General features: G+C 50.2%; 1 protein-coding gene across 4 annotated transcripts; it reads left to right on the forward strand.

Annotated features, from left to right (window-relative positions):
• Positions 1–65: 65 nt before the first annotated feature.
• Positions 66–25,681, forward strand: CYB5RL (cytochrome b5 reductase like). Of its 4 annotated transcripts, XM_082358925.1 has the most exons (8): positions 66–141; positions 5,545–5,820; positions 6,742–6,890; positions 9,896–9,983; positions 13,367–13,471; positions 17,285–17,488; positions 21,315–21,469; positions 22,506–25,681. In XM_082358925.1, the coding sequence occupies exons 2-8, from the start codon at positions 5,629–5,631 to the stop codon at positions 22,753–22,755; spliced, it is 1,143 nt and encodes a 380-aa protein (XP_082215051.1). In that variant the 5' UTR covers positions 66–141; positions 5,545–5,628; the 3' UTR covers positions 22,756–25,681. The 4 variants fall into 4 exon arrangements, with proteins under 4 accessions (XP_082215051.1, XP_082215049.1, XP_082215050.1 ...); XM_082358924.1 differs by lacking the exons at positions 21,315–21,469; positions 22,506–25,681 and adding an exon at positions 17,664–20,607 and having other exon boundaries at positions 68–141; XM_082358922.1 differs by lacking the exon at positions 66–141 and adding an exon at positions 1,680–4,434 and having other exon boundaries at positions 21,315–22,580.

The raw sequence follows: 25,681 nt of genomic DNA on the forward strand, positions 1-25,681 counted from the left end.
CGCCGAGACTCGTTTTATGAGTGGCAGCCACTTTAACCAATCATCGTCAGGGCATCGTTGTCTTGCCCCACCCTGCAGGCCGTCAGCAATTTCCCACAAGTGGAACCCTGCCTGCCTCCCCGGGGAAGCGCAGGAGAGTAGGTGAGTGCTTGTGATGGGCAAGGGGACTAGGAGAAGAGCTTCAGGACTTCAAGCCTGAATTCGGGACAACCTTGATCGCTTACGAGCAACTGGAGCTTGGACAGGGCACTTCCTTCTGAGCCTTAAAGTCACTCGCTGTAAAAATAGCGATAGAAATGCCTAAACTAGCGCATCCGCTCAGCACCCGGCGCGCGGTGGGTACGCCGTAAATTTCCTTGCCTCTCCAGCCCTTCTCACGCGGAGCCTGAGCGTGGCCCTGGCACCACGCCGGCGTCGCATCGACCGCGCTGCACTGCACGCCTCCTCCCCAGCGCCCAAAGTTAGTTCCTTTCCTCGGAATGTCGCGTTTCGCCTCCTAGAAGCAGGGCCAGAGCGGCGGAGGTGTACCTTGCTCCTTGAGCAGCACGTATTTATCAAATGCCCACTGAGTGTCAGGCACTGCTGAGCATCGGGTTTACACTGGTGAATAAAACAGTTGTGCGATGTAGAGCGTACAGTTTAGTGGGAGATACAGACAGAAAGCAAGTAAAGTAAATAAATAGCAATTGCAACACACACCCACACTTCATATCCCTTTTCCCCAGTTATTTTTGTCTTCAGTATTTAACACTAACATAACATGTTTTCTATTTTGATCTTATTTAATGACGCTCTCACTAGAATATAAGATCCATGAGTGCAAGGGTTTTTGTTTCTTCACTGCTGTGAAGCCTGCTCCTAGACCAGTGCCTGGCACATAGTAAATATATGTTTAATGAATGAATACATAATAATGTGATGAATAAGCAAATAGGGTACCTTCTAGAGAATGAGAAGGGGGTGGTTCAGGGAGGGCTCTGAGGGCAGGTGACCTTGAAGCAAGGCCTGAGGGTGAGGAGAGCCATCCAGGCCGAGGCAACAACATGTCAAGGCCTGGCTTCTTAGACTGAAAAGGTAGAGGCTGAGAGAAGACGTGAACCTGGTCTTTAAAATTCATGACTGACGTGGCCAGCTTCTCTACTAATTTCCAAAATACTAGGGAGAGTGGGATTAGTAAAACATGGAGAAAGTAAATTTAAGGCAAAGAAGGATGAATAACCCTCACACTGTACAGCAGTTTACAGTTAATAGGGTTCCTTCACTTACCTCACTTTATCTCTGAAAAACCTTTTGGGAGTAAGAAATCAGCATAAAGAGGGAATCAGATCTCATTCACTCTTAATACAAACCTGGTACATAACATGCAAGAAAAATTGGTTGAACTGATGTGACACTAAGCTAGGCTGCAAGCACTGTGAAGGTAGAGCCCATGTTTTATTAACCTCTGCTGTATCCCAGCACCTAGCACTGTGCCTGGCTCCCAGACCTTATATGTAAACTGAGTACTCACCACTCACCTGAGCCTTCCGTATGCCAGGCCTGTGCTTGGTGGTAGAATACAGAAAGAATAAGACACCATGCTTGCCCTCAAGGGGTTCTCAACCTGCTAAACCTTCCTGAAATCATAGAACCAGCAGTAGAACCAGGTTTTCTTTCCTCTAAAGAGAAACCTTTCCTCTATAAGAGAAAGATTTATTGCACACAGAGGAACTACCCTTCTAAAACCAATGAAAGTAAGTGGTAAGAGAACTTGGACAAGTTCTGATCAGGAGAACACTGGGCACCACGCAAGGAGATTGGATTGTATCTAGTAGGCAGCAGGGAGCTATTGAAGGTTGCTAAGCAGGGGACTGGTGTGATCAGAGCTGGTGGGAGGTGTGCTGATGGATGGTGTAGGGGGAGACTGGAAGCACATCATTTGGGCCCATGGGAAGCTCCAGTGTAAATGGGTGTGGAAAGCAGGAAAAGTGGGAAAGATCTTAAAGGTTAGGGCTCCTGGGAAGTGATTGGTAACCAAGAAACGGGACTTCACTGTCTTCTAGCAGGTGTGGTGGTTTGCTCCTCTCCTTTTCCACAGACTTGGCCCACACCTTGATTCTAGCACTTTATGCACGAATGAAGCTACTGCCCTTGGGAGGCTCCAGGGTGCCCATAAAATTCAGTGGCAGTTTGGCAAGTTGGGTCCCTGTTCTGTGCCAGCCCAGTGCCAGGCACTGGGAATTGGAGATGAAGACACTCTCCTCTGCCCTCTAGAGCATGAAATCCAGGGAGAAAGAGCAGCCTGGAGTCTTAAGAGACCAGGTATGTGCACTAACTTTACCACTCCTGCTTCCTGGCCTCAGTTTTCTCCATTGTGAAATGAGGAAGAGCATGGCCTACTTATGTACAGCTGTCGAGAGGACTGAGTGAGGCAGTGCATCTGTTCTTATCCCGGTTCTAATCTGTTTAGTGGATGACTCTTCCAGGACAGAGATGAGTGTCAGTCACCTCTTGTGTCCCAGCACCTCATTCAGCAGCCCCTGCCCAGTAAGTGTCTAAGAGGCAGGAATGAATAGGAGGAAATCAAAGACTGGAGCTTTTATTTTTTTAATTTTATTTATTTATATTTTTAAATATATTTATTTGTTTATTTTTGGCTGCGTTGGGTCTTCATTGCTGTGCGTGGGCTTACTGCGGCAAGCAGGGGCTATTCTTCGCTGCAGTGCACAGGCTTCTCATTGCAGTAGCTTCTCGTTGCGGAGCACCAGCTCTAGGCACGTGGGCTTCAGTAGTTGTGGCACGCGGGCTCAGTAGTTGTGGCTCGTGGGCTCTAGAGAGCAGACTCAGTAGTTGTGGCGCACGGGCTTAGTTGCTCCGCGGCATGTGGGATCTTCCCCGACCAGGGCTCGAACCCGTGTCCCCTGCATTGGCAGGCGGCTTCTTAACCGCTGTGCCACCAGGGAAGTCCAAGACTGGAGCTTTTAGAGGAGTGATATTTACATCAAATAATGCTCTGGGACATCAGACTTCCCCTAAGTTCTGTTCTCAGACAAGAGGGAGAGAAGACCCTCTTTTACTTTGATTTGCCTGTGGATTTTTTAAAAATATTTATTTATTTATTTGGCTGCACTGGGTCTTAGTTGCCGCACGCAGGATCTTCATTGCGGCGTGTGGGATCTTCATTGCGGCATGCGGGATCTTTAGTTGTGGCATGCGGGATCTTTTAGTTGCAGCATGCAGGATCTAGTTCCCTGACCAGGGATCAAACCCGGGCCCCCTGCATTGTGAGCTCAGAGTCTTAACAGCTGGACCACCAGGGAAGTCCCTGCCTGTGGAATTTTCAGTGAATAGTTTCCTTACAGGTGAGATGACCAGGTCTATTTCTGTATAAACTGTAGAGGTCCACATATAAAGACAGAGAACCTTGATAAATCCCAAACTGCCCTCACAGAAACATCTCAAAATAAATCATAACCATTTAAATTTTCCTCCCTGATCTTTCTTTCAGACAGTGTTTACCTAATGGCCCTGAAACCAAGCTCCTTTCCTTCTTTCCTTCCTTTCATATAACATCCATATTTTTAAATGTACACTGTGCTAGTTCACAAAATGAATAAAAAACAGGTCTCTGCCCTCAAGGAGTTCACAGTCTCAAGAGAAAACCACGTAAACATGTAATTTCTGAACAGTGTGAAATGCTATAGGGTAGAGATTCATTCACTGGAAGAGCATTTATTGAGCACCTGCAGTGACCAGGGCTGGACCAAGTGCAGTGAGTGCTGCAGGAAGCAGGAGGCCAAGCAGGCCTTCAGAGGCTCCAGCCTGTTCTCTTCCTTTACCCACTCATCCCTCCCTTGTTGTCGGTTACCCAGAGCTCCATCTCCAGACTCAGGTACCTAGACCTATTTAATCCAACTGGCAGCTGGATTTTGCCCTTGGATGTCCCACAGGCACTCAGTGTACCTCAAACTGAACTTAACCATTTCCCCCACTTCCTCTTTCCCCTAAAACTCAACTTCTCTTGGACCCACTATCCACCCACGGATCCAAGCCAGACACCTGGATGTCCCTTCAACCCCTCTATCCCCCTCACCTGCTCACCTCACAGCCATCAGTCTCTGTGTCCTGTTAATTACTGCTTCAGGATTTCTCTAATTGACCCCTGTCCTCTCGTCCTCCCTGAAGCTTCCCTGAAGCTCTATCCCCCTCACCTGCTCACCTCACAGCCATCAGTCTGTGTCCTGTTAATTACTGCTTCAGGATTTCTCTAATTGACCCCTGTCCTCTCGTCCTCCCTGAAGCTCCCCTGGTCCAGGTCCTCATTACCTCTCACCTGGACCATCATGACTTCCTCCTCCTCCTGTTTTCCTGTGATTGAAGAACAATATGTTCTGAAACCAGACAGAGCAGAGTTAAAGTCCCAGTGCCATCATTTGTGGACCTTTGTCACCCTGGGTAAGTTACTAAACCTCTCCAGACCCCAGTTTTCCCATCCATAAAATGACATCTCCAGAACTGGCCTTGTTGTAAAGATTCAATGAGATGCAGCAATTTGATAGGTGACTCACCAACAGTGGTGAGTAAAAGAAACCAGACACAGAAGAATGCATTCATATGATTCTGTTTAAAGGTAGAAACTAAGCAAAGCTGATAAGTAGTGGATAGGGTTGCAAATAAAGGTGGCACAACTAAGGAAAAGCAAGGGAATGATTATATCAAAAGTCAGGGTGGGGCTTCCCTGGTGGCGCAGTGGTTGAGAATCTGCCTGCTAATGCGGGGGACACGGGTTCGAGCCCTGGTCTGGGAAGATCCCACATGCCACGGAGTGGCTGGGCCCGTGAGCCACAACTACTGAGCCTGCGCGTCTGGAGCCTGTGCCCCACAACGGGAGGGGCCGCGATAGTGAAAGGCCCGCGCACCGCGATGAAGAGCGGTCCCCGCACCGCGATGAAGAGTGGCCCCCGCTTGCCGCAACTGGAGAAAGCCCTCGCACAAACCGAAGACCCAACACAGCCAAAAATAAATAAATAAAAATAAATAAATAAATAAAGTAGCTATTAAAAAAAAAACACGCAGCTTTCTTAAAAAAAAAAAAAACAGGGTGGTGGTAATGGGGAGCGGGGGTGTGATCAGGAAGGAACACAAATGTGTGGCTTCTGGGATGCCAGCAAGGTTCTTTTTACTTGAGTGAGTGGTGGTTACAAAAGGGTTCTTTTATTTATTTTTATTTATAATTTATCTATAATTTATTTTTATAACTTTTATAAATATTAAGTTGTACATAAATGTTGTACTTCATCATTTAAAATATTTTAAAAATTCAATGAGATTTTCTATGTAATCTTAATCCAGCACTCCTCAGAGCACAGGAAGAGGTCAAGAAACCGTGGCTGCCCGTTCCGATCGCTGTGCCCTGTCTCCCTCCCTCCCCCACCAGGCAGCAGATCCCAGGATTGATTCATCCCTGTCCCCAGTGCTCGCACAGAGCTTGGCACCTGCAGGCCTCAGGGAGAATGAGCGGAATAGAGGTGACCAGAGCGTAACCACATGTTTTCCCTCTCCCAGGCTGGCAAGGGAGCAGGGCCTGGGCCTACCCTGGGAAGAGCACCCAGTTGCCCGCACCCCCTGCCTGACCAAGGCCCACTGACAATGGACAAGGGGGAGGAAGACGACGAGGAGGAAGCCTGGCTGCAGCTTCGGCCGGTGGAGCCCTTGCCCTCCCAGTGCTGCGGCAGCGGCTGCTCCCCCTGCGTGTTCGACCTCTACCAGCGAGACCTAGCAAGTTGGGAGGCAGCCCGAGCCAGCAAGGACAGGAGCCTGCTGAGTGGAGAAGAGACACAGGTGAGGGGGAGCCGCTCCTCAGACGTGAGGGCCAGGTGGCAGCGTCCACGTGGCCTCAGCCCTGTGCAGTGTACCTGCTCGGGGAAGCTTCCTCTGACTCTGTACAGCAGAGAGAAAAGAGTGGGCTTAATGGAAGCAGACTGACCCAGGTTCGAAGCCTGGCCTTGAGCTGGTGAGTGGGGCATGGGGCAGGTGGCGAGGGGAGGTCCCAGGAATGAACTGGGTGTGGGCATTTTACAGGAGAGGGAGATCTGTGAGTCGTGGCATTCAGAGAAGACTTCCCGGAGGAGGTAGAGGTGGGGTGGAATATTAAGGACAGTGGCCTGAGACTTGGAAGACATGAATTTGAGTCCCTGCTCATGGTGTGACCTTGTACAAATAAGTCACTACCACTCAGGCCTCAGTTTCCCCACATATAAAATAAGGATATTGGATTAGATCATCTGTAAGGTCCCATCAATTTCTAAATTGTGCAAATCTGGATTTTAGCGGGTTTGAAGGATGGGTAGGTCTTTCATACACTGGAGATGAGTGTTCTGGATAGAGGGCATAGCTTGAGCAAATAGACTCACAGGTAGGAAGCCGCAAGTTATTCTTGGGGGTACAGAGAAAAGTCTGGTGTCTGATGCCTGGGAGATAAAATGAGCCTTGGGGCCCATCCACAGGGCCCTTGAGTGTCCAGTTAAGGACCTTGCACTTTATCCTGGGGCTGAGGGGAGCCATACAAGGCTTCAGAGCAGGATGAGCTCAATGTAAAGTGTTCTGGCATTCTTAGAGCCTGAAAGGGAACTAAGGTGGGACTACGCTATTACAGAGAAAACTTATTGGCCTTGATAGCCTCTCCTTGTGGGGAGGATGCCCATGGATGCTTGCATGTCTCTGAGTCCCAGCTTCTAGCTGTTGAATCTTTTCCTGTTGCAGAGCTGTCCTTCCAAACTGAGCCCGGAGACCTTCCTGGCCTTCCTCATCAGTGCCACAGACAGACTCACTAAGGACACCTACCTTGTCCGGTTTGCATTACCTGGGAACAGCCAGCTCGGCTTGCGGCCTGGCCAGCACCTCATCCTACGGTACACTCAGGTAGTGGGAGGACCCAGGCTTTGCAGCCCTGCTCTGCCATTTGCTAGCTGTGTGGTCTAGGGCAACTTGCTTAACCTTCCTTAAACCTCCATTTGTCATCTTCAAAATAAACGTAGTAATACATGACTCAGAGAGCTCTTGGAATTGAACTAGATAATGCATTTTCATAATAAATAATAATAACAGTAACAGCAAACACTTTTTTAGCACTTAGTATCCAAGGCACAGTTCTGTGTGCCCATATGTATAAGCTCATTCATTCCTCACAAAATCCTGTGTGGTAGACACCATTATCATGCCCGAGAGGAAACTGAAGTCAGAGAGGTTTAGTAACTTCCCCAAGATCACACAGTTAGGAAATGTTGGAGCCAGGATTTGAAAGCAAGCAGTGTGGCTCCAGAGCTTGTGGTATTAACCTCATATGATTAGCACCAGTTGATAGAGAAGACACTGTTGTTGAAAATAAGGGAGTTGCCCAGTATCACATAGCTAATAAGGATTCAAACCCAAACAGCCCGCCTCCTGAGTTACACCCTTCACCTCCTCTGAACTTCCTTCTTCCTTCCAGCTTACATTTGTACTCTCCTCCCACCTTGATCCCCACCTCCACCTACACAGGGACAAGACCCTTTGGGACCTCCAGATGGAGGTGACTGCCAGGCAGTTGACTCTCTGGGTCTGAAGCTCAGCAGAGAAATCTGAGCTGCAGACGTGGATCTGGGAATCATCCAGGTATATTGTTATGCCTGGATGGCATTCGGGAGCATGTGGGGCATGGAAAGAGGGAAGGAGGTAGGACCGAACCCTGGCAACTCCAGCATTTATGGTGTTGGCAAGAGGAGGCAGAGCCAGCAAAGGAGACGGAAAGTATAGCCAGAGGACGAGGAAGGAAACCAGGAGAGAGCTTATTACTCATCACACTCTGGTCACTTGCCTCACACTGACCCCTGGTGTTTGTGCCCAGCTTGTTCTGGCCTGTGGCCTGGCTGACGGTCCTTAAAGGTCACTGTTCCAGTGGACAAGAGGGGCCGCAGGACAGGCCACAGCCCCAAGCAACCCTCCATCCATAAGTCAGGGATGCTCAGAACTACCTGCCTCTAGTCTAGCCCCTTGCTGTCCCTCCAGTGACATTCCTAACACATGCAGCTGACCACATCCCTCCTCATTCAGCCCCCTTCTGGTACTCCACAGTGCCTCCCCAGTGACACTCTAACCCAAGGCCCCTGCCTCCTTGCCCACCAAGTTCTTCTCCACCCACCCCCAACCACCCCCATATGTGCCCCTTGTTCCAGCCCCGAGTTCCTGGCTTGCCCTACATTATCCTACCTCTAAGCTTTTGCCCAGGCTGTTCCCTCTGCCTGGAATTACTTTACTTCCTGCCCATTGTTACCTGTTAGTGGCCTGCTTGTCCTTTAAGACCTTCTGAGCTCAAGGCCTTCTGAGGTTCCCTAGGTGAGAGTGCCTGTCACTTTTACCTCTGTCATAGCAAATGTCACAGTGCCCTTTGCATCCGAGCCATGCCATATGTTCTGTTTGTTATTTCCTTGTTTGTTCTGTAAGCATTTATTGAATATTTCTGCCCAACTTTTGATACATTGGGACAGGCCTTTTTAATCTTTGCATACCTCAAAGAAGAAAATTTTGTACATAGTAGGGCTCAAGAGAGGAGTGCTTAGGTGCTCCAGGGAAGCCTTGGTTTCCTCATTTTGGTTATTGTTTGAAATAAATGAGATACTGCATATAATATGCTTGGTGCATCATAGGCGTTTACTACAACATGGCTGCTCTTATTATTACTCATGACTGTGCTCCCGGCCCCCTTGTTGATAACACTGGAGGGGATTCATGCATGGCGTCCGGCTTTGGACTAGGGCACCTCTGAGGATCCTTTCGCTTCTGATGCTCCTGGCATGCGGTCGTGTTTGATAAATGTTAAACGCTTGTTAAATATAGTTGTTTTTTGGTTTGTTTTGTTTTTATTTATTTATTTATTTTTGGCTGTGTTGGGTCTTCGTTTCTGTGCCAGGGCTTTCTCTAGTTGCGGCAAGTGGGGGCCACTCTTCATCGCGGTGCGCGGGCCTCTCAACTGTCGCGGCATCTCTTGTTGCGGGGCACAGGCTCCAGACGCGCAGGCTCAGCAATTGTGGCTCACGGGCCTAGTCGCTCCGTGGCATGTGGGATCTTCCCAGACCAGGGCTCGAACCCGTGTCCCCTGCATTGGCAGGCAGATTCTCAACCACTGCACCACCAGGGAAGCCCAATATAGTTATTTTTATCTTGATCATTCTGTGGTCTAGGAGAGGTCAGGAAAAATCCCAGTGATGTCCTAAAATAGCTCACATCATCAGTGTACTTTTTTTATTTTTTTAATTTATTTTGGCTGCGTTGGGTATCCGTTGCTGCACGCGGGCTTTCTCTAGTTGCAGTGAGCAGGGGCTACTCTTTGTTGCAGTGCACGGGCTTCTCATTGCAGTGGCTTCTCTTGTTGTGGAGCACGGGCTCTAGGCGCGTGGGCTTCAGTAGTTGTGGCTTGTGGGCTCTAGAGCACAGGCTCAGTAGCTGTGGCGCACTGGCTTAGTTGCTCCGTGGCATGCGGGATGTTCCCGGACCAGGGCTTGAACCCGTGTCCCCTGCATTGGCAGGTGGATTCTTAACCACTGCGCCACCAGGGAAGCCCATCATTGTACTTTTAGAAGCACTTTTTCATCTGTGACCCCTGTGGAGCCACACAGCAGGGGCATAGACAGTTGTCCCCATTTTACAGAAGGGGCAGCTGAGGGTTTAAATGACCTGCCCAGGGTCTCACAGCCAGCACGTGGCAGTGGGGGGAGTCCAGTGCTATTTTCTTCTGCTGCATCTTGCCTGCTCCTCAGTGAGGACCACTGGGGATGACTGGGCCCCCACCTTCACTTTCACCAGCCTGGCACAGATTCGGTACTCTAAGGGTTTGTTGAATGACTGGCTGACTGCCTGACTGAGTGCTTCTCTTTCCCAGAGGGATAGTAGATGGCTTAGAAATTCAGAGAGCCTATACGCCCATCAGCCCTGCCAACGCAAAAGGATACTTTGAAGTTTTAATCAAGGTGAGCCAACTCACACGGATGCTCTAAGAGGCTGTGGACTGGACCTCCATTTGCCAGCTTGGTCAGGGTGGGGCACTTCCCTCTGACATGGGAAAAGCCAGCGCTCACATGGGAGGAGGCTGGCTTGAGCGAAGAGCAAGGACAATGAAAGAGGCCTTTTCTCATCTTCTCCTTTCCTGGGGAAAGGAGGCTACTGGTCCACCAACAGAGGGCATGTTCCTGATAGATTTTATGAAAAACAGGCTTGGACTGAGAAAAGTAAAGCTGTTCCTCCTCACCTTCTTCCCTATTGATGGAGCGTAAGCACTGAGCCGGGGAAAGGGGAACCAAGTCATGTGCACCTACTGTGTGCTGGGCACGGGTGTCCAGGGAGAGTCAGACACGGCGCCCACCCTCAGACAGGGGCCAGACTGGGGCAGTACAAGGTGGTAGACGCTGTGACAGGAGGCCCCAACCCAACTCAGGGCAGCTGGGGCTGCAGGGAAGGTGAGCTGGGCTTCCCAGAGGAAGCTGTGTGTCTGAGCTCTATGTTTAAGCTCAGGAGTGGGAAGGAAGCTCTGAGTGCTGTGTCAGCACATACAGCGGCGAAGGAGGCATGATTTGGGGAACTGTTAGTCATTTGTCCTGGAACGCTTTTGTAGGCAAAAGATGGGACATGGAGGACCTTGGGGGCCAAAGTAACCTGAAATCATCTCACAGGTGGGTTGGCAGGGGTCGGGGCATTTGAGTTGGGCCTTGAGGAAGGAATACAAGTTAGCAGTGGCATTCCAGGGGGACGGATAACCGAAGGCAGGGAGGGGTGAAATAGAGCAGGGTCTTCTGGGAACTGTACCCAGTCTGAGTGGCGGGAGGAGAGTTGCTTGTAGGGGCAACCGAGATGGGTGGGGAAATTGGCAGGGATGAGATGAACAAAGTGGGCTGGATGCAAAATATCCCAGAGACCCAAGGAATAGGCAACAAATGTATAAGACCTCATGAAGGTCCAATTATGTGCAAAAATAATTAGGTTGAAATACATGAAATTGCTGACATGCTAACATTTTTGACTTACAGAAACAGCAGTTTCATATGGATCAGCCTAATACATAGCTCTAGATCATTTCCCAAATGGAATCCTAGGGAACACCTATATTTAGGAATAGTTTTCACATCCTTTGTCTCCCTTGTAGGATGGGAATTATCCCCATTTCACTGATAAGCAAACTGAGGCCCCAGGAGGGCCTGAGGCTCTCCAGGTAGTAAGAAGTACAGCTGGTAGGTGAGCCCTGGCCTTCTGACTCCAGGTCCCCAGCACCGTCTCTGACTCCCAACCATCCCCGCCTGCCTTCAGAGCTGGAGTATTTATTCCCTCACACATAAGCTTGGATGGGATCCCTTTTCCACGCAACTGTTTGTCTGGGAGATTCCACAAATCCTCTCCAAATGGCCTGCTTCCCCAAGCTGCTTGTCTGGGTGTGTTTCTATTGAAAGGATAAGCCTGGAGACAGTTCTTCAGGGCAGCTGGATCTCTCCCAGCTGTAAGGCTGATTTTCTCCTTCGTTTACCGGAAAGCCTCTCTTTAGAGAGATGCTTAATTATCCCTAAGCCGCTGGCTGGGAAGAGCTGGAAATGTCTTTGCAAATTGGGAAGGCAGGAGGGTTTTATAAGGTTTACCCTCCCATGTAGATGGGAAGGAGGAGCTCCCATTTCTCTGGCACCTTCTGGGCACCAGGTACTGCTTCTAGCTCTTTATTTTAATTATCTCGTTTCAACCTCATAATCACCCTGCAGAGTAGATCATATTCTCCCCACTTTACAGATGAAGAAACTGAAGCCCAGAGAGATGATGTCATTGTCCCAAGGTCCCTGGGGTAATATGATCTCAAGTGGAAGAACAAGTTCAGTGTCAGTTCTGTTTAACAAGTGTGTATTGAGCATTTACTCTGTGCCAGGCTCTGTGTGGGTGCCAGAGGCACAGAAAAATCCTTCCTTTCTCCTTGAGTGCTGTCTGTGCCATAGGGCCACTAAGGCCACCCCTGGGGCTGTGCCTCCCCGATACTGGGGCCACAAAACAAGGTGTGTGCTGAAATACAGCCTCCAGCAAGTTAGGAGAAAAATTTAGCCTCCTCCCCAGGCCTCTTCAGGTAAGCGGAAGACTTCCCTTGCTTTATGCATGTGGTGCCTAAGGAAGGCAGGGATGGTACCAGAAGTAGCTGTGGGTGCTTAAAAGCATGTCTGGTGACCAAAGCCCAGTCTCTCCTTCAACCCTGGTTATAATTTCTCCAGACACCCTTCCTGGGCTGTCTTACCCCTGACCATACCACGCCTGATGCCCAGAATTCTCTCTGCCCTTCCCGCATCCCCAGTGAGTTTGAGTCTACCCAGTCTTCAAGGACCAGCTTAGCTTCCCCCTCCAGGAAGCTGTCCTCGATCCCACTCCACTGGAAGTGACTGCACCTCCTCGGGGCTCTCCTAGCACTTCATCCTTCTCACGGGGGGTTAGGTAGTCTCTACCTTGTATATGTCTGAGACTTAGGTCCCTCTTAGATTGTGAGCTCCTTAAAGGGAGGGCCTGAATCTGGGTTCATTCATTCATTCATTCAGATGTTTAAGTCCTTTCCATGATTCAGGCACTGGCTGCCTCCATGGAGCTTAAGGTCCAGCTATCTCCCCTGCAGCCCCAGCGTGGTGCCTGACACAGAGTCAGGGCAGTGTGCCCTTCCCCCATGGAGGAATCCCCTCCACAATCTTCACTTTTTCCATCCAGCCAGAAGACAGTGCAGGGATATGCAGAGATTGCAAATGAGGCGGACCCTAGCCCGTAAATATATTTGGTCTTGGCCTGCACAGTGTTTTAAAATTTTGAATTAATTGCCAACATTTCAAAAATGGGAAAATTTTCACAAAAATACGGATTTCCTGCCCCTCTTAGAGAGTCAGAAGATCCGGCGTCGCTGGCCCCGCGGACTGTGTACTGGAATTTGCAGAGTGGTTTCCTCCTTTAGAAAGAGTATTCACTCACCAATTTACTGTAGTCCCCACCACTCACTCTTGTCTCCCTGACGCTGAGACTGTTAGTTGCCATCAGTCATCTCATACCCAGTTCTTCACTCAGTTATGTTACCCGCATGGCCCTTGTAGTTATTTGGTTTGAGACCTCTGTAGTTAAGGCTGTAGGTCTTACGGATTCTCATCCCAGTCTTACCATTTACCTTCTGTGTAAGCTTCTTGGCCTCATCTGAAAACAGGGAATGACAGTACCAACTTCATGGGTAATTAGGATTAAATGAGACAACACGTGTAAAGCACTGAGAGTGCAGGAAGGGCTCCACTTTCGAGGCTGACATGGTTTGTATTGGCAACATGTGCCTGTCTTAATGAGGTCTCCCTTCGTTTCCTCCCAGTGCTACCAGACAGGGCTGATGTCCCAGTATGTGGAGTCTTGGAAAGCAGGAGACACGGCTTTCTGGCGAGGACCTTTCGGAGGCTTCTTCTATAAACCAAACCAGGTCAGTGCCCGCACTGAGTCCTCAGGCGACCCCTCCCAGCTTAGCTTCCAGGAATGTGGTTCTCATGTTTCAGGCCATAGAATCTCACTGTGCCATTCTTCTTGAGCCCAAACCTAATCCCGAGAGTATCCTTGGGGTTGGACATGGGAGGAGATGGGAATAGGCACTAAGAAACAAAACTGCCTGCCCATGTTCCAGAACCATCCTTGCCTGCCCATTGCTTGGAAAAATTCAGACTATGAGCTAGGTATTTAGGGCCCTTATGCCATCTGACTCTCAGATATCTTTCCAGTTTCACATTCCATTTACAAGACTATGAGACCACTCCCTAAATACGCCCTGTGGCTCACTGCTTGGGAGCCCCCTGCTTCCCAACCCCAAGGCTCTTCCCCTCATCTTCACGGCATGTTCACATCCTCCCCTGACATTCCCAGGAAGAATCAGTAATTTCTCATCAGTTGGTGCATATCTGGAAAGCAGTTTGACAATATGCACTGGGAGTCTTAGGAATCTTCACACCCTTGACCCAGTGCTTCCACTTCTGAAGTCCGTCCTATGGAAAGAATCCAAAATGCTACCTCTTGCACATGTTCATTGCGGCTTTATTTATAATAGCAAGAAATTGGAGACAACTGAACATCCAACAGCAGAACAGTTAAGTGCACTGGGTTACAGATACGTGATAGACTACTATCTTGGATTTTAAAATTATGATTATAAATGATGTTAATGCTTAAGCTGTAAGATCAAGTGACAAACACTAGGTAAACTGAATATACAACGTTAGGAAACTAAGTTAAATTGCACAGAAAATATATATATATTTTTAAAGAATTCCTTTTCTTTCTTTTTTTCTTCCTTTCCCTTTCTTTCTTTCTTTTTTTTTTTTTTTGGCCACACCGCATGGCATGCGGGATCTTAGTTCCCCAACCAGGGATTGAACCCAGGCCCCCTGCGGTGGTAGTGCAGAGTCTTAACCACTGGACCACCAGGGAAGTCCCCAGAAAAAATATTTTTTTAAAAAAAGCAATAAAATGTTAGCAGCTCTGGGTAGTGGAATTATGGGTGATTTTTATTTTCTTCATTATGTTTTCCAGATTATCCGTAATGAGTACCTATTACCTTTACAATTAGGAAAACAAAGCAAAACAAAAACAAATCATTTTTCCTCTCCATTCTTTTTTTTAATTGAAGTACAGTTGATTTACAATGTTGTGTTAGTTTCAAGTGTACAGCAAAGTGACTCAGTTATACATACATATATATGTGTGTATGTGTATATATATATATATATATACACATACACACATACATCTATTCTTTTTCAGATTCTTTTCCTTTATAGGTTATTACAAAGTATTGAGTATAGTTCCCTGTGCTATACAGCAGGTCCTTGTTGGTTACCTATTTTATATACGGTAGTGTATATATGTTAATCCCAAACTCCTAATTTATCCCTCCTCTCCCTTCGCCTTTGGTAACCATAAGTTTGTTTTCTGTGTCTGTGGGTCCATTCTTTTTGTTTGATTTAAAAATAGCTTTTATTGGTATTTTCCTTACTACAAATGCAGCACCTGTTCATTACCAAAAAAAAATTCAGCAGATATAAAGAAGCTAAAAGAGACTTCCCTGGTGGTCCAGTGGTTAAGACTCTGCACTTCCACTGCAGGGGGCACGGGTTCGATCCCTGGTCGGGGAAGTTCCGCATGCTGCCTGGTACGGCCAAAAACATTTTCAAAAATAAATAAAGAAGCTAAAAGAAGAAATAAAGAATACCTGCAGGCCATCTTCCTGGACATACCAGTCTTACTACCTTGGCATCCACAGACCCCACTGGAAAGCCCTGCACTTCCTGTCTGGGAGGGTGTAGGGCCCAGCCATGAGGGAAGAGACATGGTGTGTCACACGTGAACACTTGGCCGCTGAAACTGTGGCTGAGGCTCGGCTCTACGCCTGTGAGGATGCTGGGATGCAGCCCAGTCTTGCCACTCTGCAGCCATCTTCAATGCAGATGGATCACGTCAGCCCTGAGACTGACACATTAGAATCTGTCTTGCATTCGTTCCACAGACTTTCATAGGTATTCACCCAGGGCCAGGCCAGTGCTGGACCCTGGGGGCTCAGAGATGCGTCAGATGAGTCCTGTCCTCCAGAAGCTCACAGTCTGATGGGGAGAGAGGTGCACAAATAGATGACAACAACACAGTGTGACAAGTATGAGGAGGGATGCACAGAGGGCTGTGGGAACACAAGAAGGGCCCCTCACCTGCCCCTGGCTCAGGGAAGGCTCCCCAGATGAGAGCCTGAGCAGTGATGGGAGAAAGGGGGAGCACGGCACGCTCCGTGACTGGGAGGCTGGGAGACCATGAACACAGGACAGGATGATGGGCTAGCAGTAGGGCTCAGTGAGGGAAGGAATCTAATTGTATTAAGCCCCAGGCTCCATACCAGGCACTTGATTATTTTTTAAATTTTATTTTAGAATTTATTTTATTTTATTCATTTTTTTTGGCTGCGTTGGGTCTTCGTTGCTGCACGTGGGCTTTCTCTCTAGTTGTGGTGAGCGGGGGCTACTCTTCGTTGCGGTGCAGTGGCTTCTCTTGTTGCGGAGCATGGGCTCTGGGTGCGCGGGCTTCAGTAGTTGCGGCATACGGGCTCAGTAGTTGCGGCTCGTGGGCTCTAGAGCACAGGCTCAGTAGTTGTGGCGCACGGGCTTAGTTGCTCCATGACATGTGGGATCCTCCTGGACCAGGGATCGAACCTGTGTCCCCTGCACTGGCAGGCGGATTCTTAACCACTGCGCCACCAGGGAAGTCCCATACCAGGTACTTTATGTCATCTCTTTAATCCTCATGACAGTTCTGAGATAGGTGCTATTCTGGGGAGGTGCTGTTATTTTTTTACCAGTGAAGAAACCAAGGCTCACAGAGGTGAAAGAACTTGCCCAGATCACATGACTGGGGGTTTACGCCCAGATCTGCACGACTCCTGGTACTCCAGGAAGCATTCCGTGCAGTAGTGTGGTGTGCAGCAGCTGTCACTAAAGCTGGTGAACACTCAGACTGCGCACAGAGGCCTAATCTCTAGAAAGATGTCGGTGAATACCTCACTGTGTGGGTCAGGCACTAACCTTCTAGGCACTGATCTTAAGGAGGCCTAGAGCCAGGAAATAGGTTTGGTGATGGGGAGCTGATGGAACAAGTGCCTCTTAGGAGCTCACTTTGATTACCTGGCTCTCTGTGCCAGGCACTGAGGTATAGTATCTCATTTAGTCTAGAGACGAGCAGGCTCAGGGTCCAAGCCAGGGCCCCCAGATCTCTGCAGGGTTGCCCTGGGGCAGAGGAAGCAGCCCGGAGGGCAGGGCTGGGATGGGGGTGGGAGGGCAAAGCTTTGGTGGGAACAGGTGTCAGCTCAGTATGAGGTGGGAAGCCTTCCCTGGCAAGGGGAGTCAGTCTGTAATGGAGCAGACTTCCTTGGGAGGTAGTGGACTACCTATCAGCAGAAGTATGTAAGCAGAGTCCCGTGGGGATGCTTTAGAAGGCAGCCAAGCCACTTGCAGGATGACTGCACCATCATGTTCCCTTTCAGCCTCCAGATTCCATGATTTCTGTTCCATAGACCTCATAAGCTGTAGCCTTTCACAGGCAAGGATGGTTTTCTGGAGGAGGTAGAGAGGCGAACCCAGATGGGTGGGACACCCAGGAAGGGCAGTGCCATCCAGTTCAAGCAAGCCCAAGAAAAGCCCCCATACTGGATGGGTGGGGTCAGATCCCTTCCCAGCCCACCCCTGTCATGTACCCTCCTGTTCCCTAGTACGGTGAGCTCCTCATGCTGGCTGCTGGCACCGGCCTGGCCCCCATGGTACCCATCCTGCAGAGCATCACAGACAACGCAGAGGATGAGACCTTCATCACCCTGGTCGGCTGCTTCAAGACCTTTGAGGGCATCTACCTGAAAACCTTCCTCGGGGAGCAGGCTCGTTTCTGGAATGTCCGCACCTTCTTTGTACTCAGCCAGGTGAGCCCAGGGGGATGATTTCCTTCCCTGATTGAGAGTCTACTGTCCCCTGCACCCATCTTGAGGACATGCTGTGGGCTCTCTGCCCCGTGCTGTAATAGTCATCCCTGCCACTGGTGGAACCCCCAGTGTGTGCCTGGCAAGGAAGGCAGGTGTTGCCGTGTTCATTATGCAGATGAGGAAACTGACGCTCAGAGGTGAAGGCACCAGCTGGTGTCGTGCTGCCAGACAGGGTGAAGCCAGGATATGAACCCGAGACTGTCTGCTTCTAGAGCGCCAGCTCTCACCCACCATGCTTTGCTGCCTGCCATCCACCCTCTGGCATCCTCTGTTGTATGGGCGGGGGGCCTGGTTGCAGAATCAGTGGGCCAGGCACAGACGTCCTCTGGCTGTGATAGCTCCTTGAGGCAGGGACCACGTGTCTGGATCACCACGCTCTCAGTGCTTTGCACAGCACCAGGCACGGAGTAGGCACTCACCCCCGCAATGGCTGGTGGAGTAAACCGGATCCAGTTCACTGCATTTGTTAGGGTCTTTTCCACATCACTTTGTTCCCGCCTGGGAACAAAGCTGCTTTCAAATCCTCCAAGTTACAGCCACTCTAGCTGGAAGCGGCTTTGCCTCCTGAGCCCTCTTCCCTCTGGTTCCCCATCCACTCCATTCATTCAAGCCACCCCTCTGGGCCCTCCCCACAGGGCCGCAGCATGGAGGTCTGTCTTGCCCCTTACCTCAAGCCAGGCCCTCAGCTATCTTTGTTCACTGGCCTTCGCCTAGTCTGTAGCTTTATTTCTGTTTCCTGCACGCCCTGGGTTGAGGTTCCCTGCTGGTGCCTCCCCTCCATTCTCTTGGTCAGGGTCAGCCATGAGGCTTTGGAGCACCCTTGTCATCAGTTTCCTCTTGAGACAGCTTTAGAGTGTTCCTAAAGACTTACATGATCCTCGACATTGTGACTGGGTGGGGGAGGGTGTCAGGAAACCAGAGGTCCTGAGGTCCCCAGGGGCCAGAGTCCACAGGCCTGTGCATGGGACAGAATGCTCAGTGGCATGAACACCGAGGGGGTCGTGCTTGGTGAACATTAGCAGTGACAGCAGTGCCCAAGGTCAGGGCTGAAGCAGAGGGCTAAGGTACAGCCGAGGGGAGAGGGGCAAGGGAAGGGCCACTCCTGCCGGGAGCACGCTCAGCCCTGCCCAAGAGCTGGTCAGGGAAGGTGGCAGGAAGGCAGGCACCTGGAAGAATTGCCCTGGCTGTTGGCCAGCCTTCCTTTCCCCCACCACATGCCAGGTGCCAGGGATTTAAAAACGAAAATGGGACGTCCCTGGCCGTCCAGTGGTTAAGATTCTGTGCTTCCACTACAGGGGACGGGGGTTCAATGCCTGGTCAGGGAACTAAGATCCCACATGCCACACAGGGCGGCCAAAAAAAAATTTTTTTTTAATAAAAATGAAGATGACCTCTTGCTGCCCTCCAGGTGCTCATCTGTATATGAGGAGACAGCCACAGAGATGGCTGACAAGGGATCCCCTTCATTGAGCACTTTCTCTGTGCCTAGCACTGTTCTAAGCACTTTATGTGTATTAACTCATTTAATCCCCACCACAATCTTAGGAGGCTTATACTGCCATCATGGCCTTTTAATAGATGTGGAAACTGAGACACAGAGAGGTTAAGAACCTTGCCCAAGGTAACACAGCAAGTTGGTGGCGAGGCCATGCTCTTATTGCTTGTCAGTGTAAGACAGCACAGGGATAGGTGCTGTGGAGGGTGTTCAGGGTGCTGGAGGCAAGCAGAGAGGGCTTCACAGAGGAGATGGCATTTGAGCCCGGGCTTGAGGGCAGAATTAAAGTTCACCAGCAATAGGGGACCTTCTACCCTGGGCCGGGGCTTTGATGAGGCCAGTGCCCTGGGGTTGGGCAGGCGAGTGGGCTGGCTGTCAGTAGCCGGGGAAGGTGAGGGATGATGGAGTGAGAGGTGCCTCCTGCCTGGCCGTGCTCCCTCCACTCTGGGTGCTGCCTGGGCCATAGCGACAGCATCATCAAGGGTCTCCCTGCTCCAGCCACTCCGTGACGATTTGTCCTTCATCCTGCAGCCGGAAGGGCAGCTCTGACCACATCACTGCCCTGCTTCCTGTCCTTCCCTAGCTCCCCACCGCTCTCAAGACTATGTGCCAGCCCACATGGCTGTGCCAGCCCTCCATGGCCTCGCCTTCTGGTCCACTCCCGCTACATGCTGCGTTCTGGTGTCACTGGTCTGCCTGTGGTCGCAAGCGCTCTGTGCTTTTCTGGCTCCTGGGTCTTTGCTCATACGGTTCCCCCTGCCAGGCACACTTTTTCCCACTTCTTCACCTAACACCCACTCATCCCTCACATCTCTCTGCTAAGGTGTAATTCCATCCTGGGAACTTTCCCTGAGCCTCCAGGCTGGTGTAGATGTTTCTGCTGTCACGGCCCAGGCTCTGCTTCCTAGCACCCACCCCACTGCATCATCATTGTTTATGGGTCCCCTCCCCACTTGAGCAGCAACCAGACCCCGTGCATCTCTGGCTGCACAGTCAAGGTCAGCTGCACTGAACCTAACTGGCCTGGGGGGATCGGGCATTGGGAAGGAGGGGCAAGGCCAATGGGCCCTACCTGTTCCTGCCTCGAGGGCCCATCGGGCAGGTCAGAGCACGAAGGGCACGGAAGAAGATGCAGATTATCAGAGAGTGTCCCCTGTCAGCAGCACAGCACTGTCCTCAGAGGCCCTCGGGGTCTGATGAGCTCTGTGAGTGCGCCTGAGATTCGAGGCCGGCATTCATGGAACCTCTCTCAGCGCTTCCCCATCCGCTGCGCTCATCTCAGTAGCTCAGAGAGGTCACGGCTCCTCACCAGAAAATGGTGGCAAAGCTTGGATTCCAGCCCCAACCCCTCTCTCTCCATCCTATCTCGCTGCTTGGCCCCAGGAACCAGAAGTTCATCTCAATAGGGTCTGCAGAGGTGATAGTCCTGTTCTGTTGGGGGTTTTGTTTTGTTTTGGACGCTGGTTACATGGTTTCTTCTCTTTGTTAAAATTCTCCAAACTATATAAACTTTACGATTTTTATACATATGTTATACTCCAATAAAATGTTTACTTAAAAGATATTCTTCTAAGTAGTGGAGATTTTCTTTTGTGATCCTGGGAATGAAAACCACAAGCTAAGCCTAGAGGGGCAGAAAGAGAAGGAGCCTGGGGCATTGCACACCCCCAGAATACTACCTCTAGCCTTTCCATGTGAGAGAAATAAACCCTTCTCTTGGTTAGGGCAGCCCGGGATCTCTGACACACACAGCCAGATGGGGCCAGGAACCCTGTCTGTTTAGGGCAGCTGCCGTATCCCCATTGCCTAGCACCAGGCCAAGCACAGAGTCCACTCAGTAAACATTTGTTAACTCAACAAACTAATTGAAATCTTAAATGAACAAAAGTTATGCTCCGAGGGTGATGGTGATGGATAACCTTGGAAAGATGCTAGGAGACCCACAGTCATGGTGAGAAAACATTCCCCCCAGAGTGACAGGTGCAGTGGCCCCAGGTTCTGGTCCTGCTGCTGCCCCTGCATCATCGTGTGCCCCGAGAGGCGTCCCTCCTCCCTGTGCATCAGCTGTTGTAGAGGATAACTACCTACCCACAGGCTTCTGTGAGGGTGATTTGAGTCCCAGGGTGAGGAAGTGCCTGGCCCGTGGTGGGGCTGGGTGAAGGTTGGCTTCCCACCCCCTCTGCCTCAGCTTCCTTGTTTGCCAGAGAGGAGCTGACCATGTGAACTCTGAGGACCCCCAGTAGTCACCCCCACTGTTTCTCATCCTCCCAGGAGAACTCCCTAGAGCAGCTTCCCTGGAGTTACCGGGACAAGACCCACTTTGGCCGCCTGGGCCGGGACCTGATTGAAGAGCTGGTCGGCTCCTGTCGGAGAAAGCCGTTTGCATTGGTCTGTGGCTCAGCTGAGTTTACAAAGGACGTGGCCGGGTACTTGCTCAGCGCAGGCCTGGCCGAGGACTCCTACTTCCTCTTCTAGGCCTGGCCTCCCTTCTAAAGCTCAGGCTAGGGGCCTGACACTGGGACGCAGGAAGGGACACAGACTGGAATCCAAAGACATGAATGGAAGACCGCTGCTAACTCTCCAGGTGACCTGGGACAAATGTCTTTACCTCTGCACACCTCCGTTTCTCATCCACCCCACGCGGTTCCTGACTGCCTCAAGCAGGCATCCTACTGGGAGGAGGGAGGTGGAGCTGTAGGAACCTTGGGGAGGAGAGTATCCGGCCGGGAGTCAGGGAGGACTCCCTGGAGGGAGCCAGGTCCTGGCTGGGTAGGAGTTGGCAGGAGAAGGACTAGGAGGGGCTTTCCTGGTTCCTCAGCTTCAAGGGTTTGAGAGGGGCTCCCACTGGGCCCTGCCCTGTAATACCTATGCCAAAGCCTGCTTTCCCTGGAGATGTGTGTCTCTTGTGGCCTCAGGGCTGGCTCAGATGAGGTGCTCACTGGTTAGGGAATGACCATAGCGGAGGCTAGAGGAGGCACTTGCTGTATGTACCTCCAGTGCCGTGAGCCTGACACAATGAAGGTCGTGGGTTCTGTGACCTGACCATGTCTCAGAACAAGGTGGGGCCCTAGATTACCTTTATTTTGGCACCAGGCCTTTGGTGCTGCAAAAGGCTTCACTCTCAGTCTCCTTTTCCTGGCTCAAGAGCCCAGCCCAGAGTCCTTTCCCCAGCAAAAGAGTCGTGAAAGCAAATGCCCCTCCCTCCTGCAGGCAGCCAGCTCAGCCATGCCTTCAGCTGCAGCGCCCTGGTGATGGTTGCTATGGAGATCTAAAGATAGAGCAGGAGTCCGGAGACCTGGGTCCTTCTCCCTGCTCTGCCCACTGAGCTGCTGCTGCTTCTGAGCCCCCCACCCCTCCCCTCCACACCCCGCCCCCTCCATCCTTCATGGGGCATATGCCCTCCGCAGGGAACCTAGCAATCCTGGGCAGCACACCGCAGTTAATGAATTCTCCTTTCTGTAGCCTGGGCTCCAGTGTGCTGCACCAGCTCAGGCTGGCTACAGGCAGTCCCAGAGTTGGAATATTAAGCCATGGAATCTCAGAATCAAAGAACCATAGAATCGTAGAGTTGGAATTTTGCAGTCATAGAATCACAGCTCTCATCATATCAGAGGTTAAAGCTCAGGACTCCAAAAAGCATCCCATCTACCAGACTCATTGTATCAATGGGGAAATCAAGGCCCAGCGAGGCCATGTGACCTGCCCAAGGTAAAACAGTTCATGGCAAGGCCAGGGTCAGAAGCCAGGTCTCTAATGTCAGCCCTGTCCTCAGAGTTCTGTACCAGTGACTTTTAAACTGGGCTCTGCAGGACACTACAGTTCCTGGCACGACAGCAGTGAAGGAATGGCCAGGTGGGATCTCCAGGCCCCCTTCCAACCAGAACAGTTTTGTTTTTATCCCATTTATATCTTGGAGCTTGGAGTCATTTTCATTTGTGAAACAGGGTTTTCCTGCACTGCCCAAAAAGTTGCAACAAATCTCCTTGCTGTGCCATGTTCAATAAATAATTACGGCAAGCAGTTGGGGGATGGTGCCAAAGGTTTCAAACCAAGTTTCACAGACAGAATTCCATGGTCAAATAGATGTGGGGAATACTGCATGTGACCTTCACCAGGAATCACGTGCACACGAGCATATTAAAGGCTCTGAAATGTCCAGTGGTGAAGAAACGTTTTTCATTTTGTTTAACCCAGAGTTTCCCAAGCTTATTTAATTAGAGAACACTTTGAGACCAGCATTCCATGGACTACTTCAGGAAATGCTGGTCTGTTGCAAAGCCTCTTTTCAGCATAGCGTAATCAGTGGGGAGGCCCTTCCCTGAGAGGCAGAGGTCCTGAGCAGGAACTGTGATTTCATTCGGCCTCTCCTGTGACTTGAGCAAGACTCTTTCTCAGGGCCTCTGAATCTATGCATCTTCCTCCGCCCTTTCCTCTCCCTCAGTTAGTGCGTCCTATTGATTCTACTCACAAATACTCCTGGAGGGCCTGTTAGGAGCCAGACTCTTAGGCACTGAGGGAAGAACAATGAACAAGGTGGGTACGGTTCTGGGAAGCTCCATTGGGGAGCTTATAGTCCGACAAGGAAGGCAGAAATTAAAGTTGTAATTCTAAAAGGGATGAGTGTGCTGAAAAGGGAAGTACGGCGCGCTAGGAGAATGGATGGCAATGCTCTAGCCTGGCCTAGGGGAGGCCAGGGCGCACCACTGCCCTGAGGGTAGAGGCCTCTCACTCACAGTTAGGGATGGTAGGTGGTCCCCACTTAGGGAGTGAGGGGTCTGGGTCTTATGTCTGTCTTTTCCCATTTTAGATATTTGATGTTTAGCTATTACCATCCAGTGATAACCAACAGCCCCTCTTACCCTAGAATGTGTCACCCTGCCCTTCCCCTCACTCCGTGTGGGATCTGTGCGGTCTAGATGATGGTGGGGTTCCGTATGGGACATTGGTGAAGACCCAGCCACGCCCTTGGTGCCAAGATGCCGAAGGGCTCATACCATCCGGAAACTTGAGAACTCATGGCTGGGTCCTGTGCCTCGAAAGATGATAAGTGAGTCCAAGAAGGGGACTAGTTGGAGTGCGTGAGCACGAACCTCTTTGAATCAGGGTGAGGTTCCCAGCTCAGGGTGAGCTGGCCCGTTCCTCCCATCTCTCCTGGTGATGCTCTCAGGGCGTTGGTGGCAAAATCAATGGCTGCCTTGGTTCCGCCCTCATCATGTTTTGCCTGCAGCATTCCCATCCTCAGCCTCCAACCTCCGGCCTCTCCCCCACACCCCCTTTCACACTGTGGCCAGACCCATTTTTTTTAATTGTAGTGATAACACTGTGCTGGCCAAAAAGTTCGTATGGGTTTTTCCGTAAGATGTTATGGAAAAACCGGAACGAACTTTTTGGCCAACCCAATACTTAACATGAGATCTACCCTCATAACAAATTTCTAAGTGTAGGATACGTTGTTGTTGAGTGTGAGTACAGTTGCAGAGTTGCAGCTCTCCAGAGCTTATTCAGACTGCTTCTTCTAATACGAAGATCTAAGCCTGTCACTCCCTTGCTTAAATCCTTCAGTGGCTTCCTGCTGCCCTCAGGGTACAGCATCGTGGCTCTGCTTACCTCTCCAGGCTGATTCTGTCTTACCACCCCTCCCCTCAACGCTTATGTTCCAAGCACGTTCTCTTGCGTCCTTCAGTCCCTTCACATTTGCTGCTCCCTCTGCCTGGGCCAGCCTTCCACCCTCCTATCTTCCACTCGCCTAAGCCTCCTTGTCTTTAGAGGACTTAGCTTAGTGTCACTGCCTCCCGGGAGCCTTGCCTGCCTCTATACTCCAGGCTAGATTACTGAGCAGAGTCTTGCGCGTTCTTCTGTTGCTGCACCCATCAAACTGTCTCTTATGCATGTGAGCACATCAGGGGTCGTCCCTGTTCATTGTGTCCCCAGCGTGGAAGGGTGCTCAGTACATCCTGGATGTCAAACACCTGAATGATAAACAGCTAACATTTCATGGAGTCCTTTACAGGTTGCAAAAGGCTTTTCACCTACATTGAAGCATGCAGTCGTCACCAAAATGCATGCTATTTTTATTACCCCAATTTACTGATGAGGAAACTAAGCTTCTGAGACATTAAACAATTCTCCAAGGTCACACAAGGGTACATACTGCAATTGTTATAAAGGCTGTATGTGACACGAGGGTGCACCAGGAGACGTGTATAAAGACTTTCACTGCTGTACTGTTTGAAACCGCAAAGAATGGAAACTATATGTTCATCGGTAAGAAAACGGAGAAATGCACTGTTCTGTGTAAACTCACAGTGGAATACCATACAGCAGTTCAAGTGAGTAAAGTTTAAAAACACAAAATAATACCAAACGCTCAGGAAGGAGATTCACCAACTTCAAGGATAGTGGTGACCTCTGACAGAGAGAAGGGAGGGGGATGGGATGGGATGAGGGCTTTTATCTGTGTCACTTTACTATAAAAATATTTGAAATGAATATAGCAAAGTATGATCATCTGGTAAATCTGGGTGATGGGTTCACCGTTGTCTGCTTTATTAATGTTCTGTCTTTTTCTGTGTTTGAAATAGTTCCATACTTAGAGATTTGTTAAAATAAGATTAAATATGCCTGGTCAAAGTGCTTCA

This window comes from Balaenoptera borealis, assembly GCF_965194805.1.
Source record: "Balaenoptera borealis genome assembly, chromosome: 1".
NCBI lineage: Eukaryota > Metazoa > Chordata > Mammalia > Artiodactyla > Balaenopteridae > Balaenoptera > Balaenoptera borealis.

Coding starts and splice junctions, on each gene's coding strand:
- CYB5RL (XM_082358925.1), top strand. CDS start 5,629: ATGGACAAGGGGGAGGAAGACGACGAGGAGGAAGCCTGGCTGCAGCTT. Junction 9,984..13,366: donor ACTTTGAAGTTTTAATCAAG/GTGAGCCAACTC, acceptor GTTTCCTCCCAG/TGCTACCAGACAGGGCTGAT. Junction 17,489..21,314: donor CCTTCTTTGTACTCAGCCAG/GTGAGCCCAGGG, acceptor TCATCCTCCCAG/GAGAACTCCCTAGAGCAGCT.